Source organism: Penaeus vannamei, chromosome 15 (genome assembly GCF_042767895.1).
Source record: "Penaeus vannamei isolate JL-2024 chromosome 15, ASM4276789v1, whole genome shotgun sequence".
Lineage (NCBI taxonomy): Eukaryota > Metazoa > Arthropoda > Malacostraca > Decapoda > Penaeidae > Penaeus > Penaeus vannamei.
This window is the reverse complement of record NC_091563.1, coordinates 39,613,634-39,616,466: the sequence shown is the minus strand read 5'-3', so window position 1 is coordinate 39,616,466 and position 2,833 is coordinate 39,613,634. Positions and strand designations below refer to the sequence as shown.

General features: G+C 32.5%; 1 protein-coding gene across 1 annotated transcript in view; it reads left to right on the top strand.

Moving 5' to 3' along the window:
- Window positions 1-1,126: 1,126 nt before the first annotated feature.
- The window catches only part of LOC113828451 (uncharacterized), a 10,019-nt gene continuing 8,312 nt past the window's right edge, over window positions 1,127-2,833 (top strand). The window contains exons 1-3 of the mRNA XM_070130751.1: window positions 1,127-1,265; window positions 2,352-2,553; window positions 2,793-2,833. The exon at window positions 2,793-2,833 is cut by the window's right edge and continues 161 nt beyond it. Of these exons, the coding sequence (XP_069986852.1) occupies window positions 2,399-2,553; window positions 2,793-2,833 (196 nt within the window). The 5' untranslated portion in view covers window positions 1,127-1,265; window positions 2,352-2,398. The remainder of the gene's footprint in view (window positions 1,266-2,351; window positions 2,554-2,792) is intronic.

Genomic DNA, 2,833 nt, shown 5'->3' with positions numbered 1-2,833 from the left:
GTAGTAGTAGCAGTAGTTGTAGTAGTAGTAGTAGTAGTAATAGTAGTTGTAGTAGTAGTAGTAATTGTTGTAGTTGTAGTTGTAGTAGTTGTTGTTGTAGTTGTGATAGTAGTAATGTGGTATTAGTAGTAGTAGTTGTAGTAGTAAAAGTAGTAATAGTAGTAGTAATAGTAGAAGTGTAGTAGTAGTAGCAGTAGTTGTAGTAGTAGTAGTAGTAGTAGCAGTAGTTGTAGTAGTAGTAGTAATAGTAGTAGTAGTTGTAGTTGTAGTTGTAGTTGTTGTTGTAGTTGTGACAGTAGTAAAACTATTAGTAGTAGTAGTAGTTGTAGTAGTAATAGAAGTAATAGTAGTAATAGTAGAAGTAATAGTAGTAATAGTAGAAGTAATAGTAGTAATAGTAGAAGTAATAGTAGTAATAGTAGAAGTAATAGTAGTAATAGTAGAAGTTGTAGTAGTAGTAGTAGTAGCAGTAGTAAATTTGCAGTAGTAGTAGTAGTTGTAGTTGTAGTAGTAGTTGTTGTTGCAGTAGTAGTAGTTGTTGTTGTATTTGTAGTATTATTATTAGTAATTGATGTAGTAGTAATAGTAATACTAGTAGTTGTAGTGATAGTAGTAGTTGTAGTAATAGTTGTAGTAGTAGTAGTAGTAGATATTGCAGTATTAGTAGTTGTAGCAGTAGTAATGATAGTAGTAATAGTAGTTGTTGTAGTAGCAGTTGTTGTTGTAGCAGTAATAGTAGTATCGTTGTTGTTGTCTTTTGTTTTCATTTTTTTCTATTGTCATTATTACCATTACTATTATCATGATATTGATGATAATAATATGATGATAATGATAATGAAAAGGATTGTGATACTAATGATGATGATGATAACAATGATAACAATTTGTATGTGTATGTGTTTTTTGATAATCATATATTGCCTGTGCGTACGTATATGTGTGAATATCGACTGTACTTAGTATAGGAAAGTAAGAAAATTTATATTGTTTATGGGTATATGAATATTTCAGTATTTGTATTTCATATCATAACCGTATAATAATAAAGTTTTCTTATGATTACTTTGAAGATGATTACTTTTTAAAACAATTCCAAATATTATTAAGTCCGTAATCCACTAAATGATCAGCGGCCTGTTTGTAAACATTCAATTCTCAGTTCGATTTTCATGCCTTGGAAAATTATGTTATACTTATATTTTTAGATCTAATTACCATATTACGGCAACTTATCTCTTGGATGAGATCCATTAGCCAGCGAGGTATGTGTCTATATGCTGAAGTGTGATGGAAATAAAGTGAAATATGTGGTATATACGCGGAATCAAATTTTACCGATTTCGAAGTGTTGAAATATTTTCGAAAAAACATCTTTATTAGAGCTTTCAGGAAATAGGTTTGTATTAAGGATATATTCAAAACGTAAATTAACATTTTAAACTGCATTAGGAAACAGAAGTAGGAGACAGAAATGATTAAACTTTATTGGAGAACATTCTGAATTCTATTAAGGATTGACAACACCTGCAGTTAGATTCTGTAATTCCTTTTCATGTGAGTTTGATACCTTGAAATAGTGGAAAGCTTGATGAATTCTAAAAATGTGCCATAATCATGGTAGTTTTACACTGCAAGCTCTCCTGTACCCCCCTTCATTAGCACTTCATGCCAATTTATAGGAAACGGTCTTTAAGAACTCTTGCTGTGCAAGGTGTTGTGAACTTAGTCTCTGAGTGGTGATATGCAGCAAATGATTTTGTCATTTGGTAATATATATGAGACAGCTGTAGCTGTACCTATGTTGTTATTATTGATATTTTTTGTGCTCTGTAAGATGGTGATGTTCATTTCCTCGTATGTATGTCAGTGTATCGCTCTAGGTAACTTATGCCGCGATAATGAAGGAGAGATAAAATATTATTTCTATTAAAGAAAAGAAAGTGACAGCAAACCAGTTGTGACAGAACATGAACCTGTAATTAATGTACACTAGTTTCTAAGCAACTAACAGCTTATGATTTTGTGCAATGCATGGAAAACAGTTGTCAGTATTTAACCTGTCAAATATATAAATTAACAATAGTGAATCCAGTCTGTTATAACTGATGTTATTAATCAATGCTATTTCTGTATTTGGCAATTCATGTGATTCTAGCAACTGTTTTGGACTCACTGTTAGGCACTAGATTGCCAAGACACAATTATTTAACCTCTAGGCCTTTACTCCATGACAGTAGTTTCAGGAACTCTTAATTTGGGATCCATTCCTCCCTATAGTTTACAAAAGTACTTTTCCACTGATTTAGACTGAACAGGTAAATTACATGCAGTCATAATTCTATTTTCAGATGTAACTAATGTCATCAAGGTGAAGTAGAAGAGTAAAATATCAACAATGGGCGTAAAGGATTTATGGAGTCTTGTATCTCCCACTGGAGAAGTTCTTCCCTTGACGGCACTTGAGGGGAAGGCAGTGGCAATTGACCTGTCATGTTGGGTCGTGGATTGCCAGGCTCTTCACCTTGGTCATGTGGCTCGTCCTCACCTCAGGTAGGGAAGTGCATGTTATGATACTGATGCAAATCTAAAAGTTTTTTAAAAGTTCTAAAAGAATAATGTTTGCCCAAAAATTATGCTGAATATATTTCACCTGTTTCTTCATTTCTCTTTGTATACATATTTTTCTTCTTTTGATAGTAGTTAATCTGTTCATTCAGCTGCTGTTTTTTATCTTTCTTATTTCTTAGCCTTGCTTTCCTTCGTGATAACCTGGGTTTTGTCTTCAACAGGAATCTCTTCTTCCGTACAATGGCGCTACTGAATAACGGAG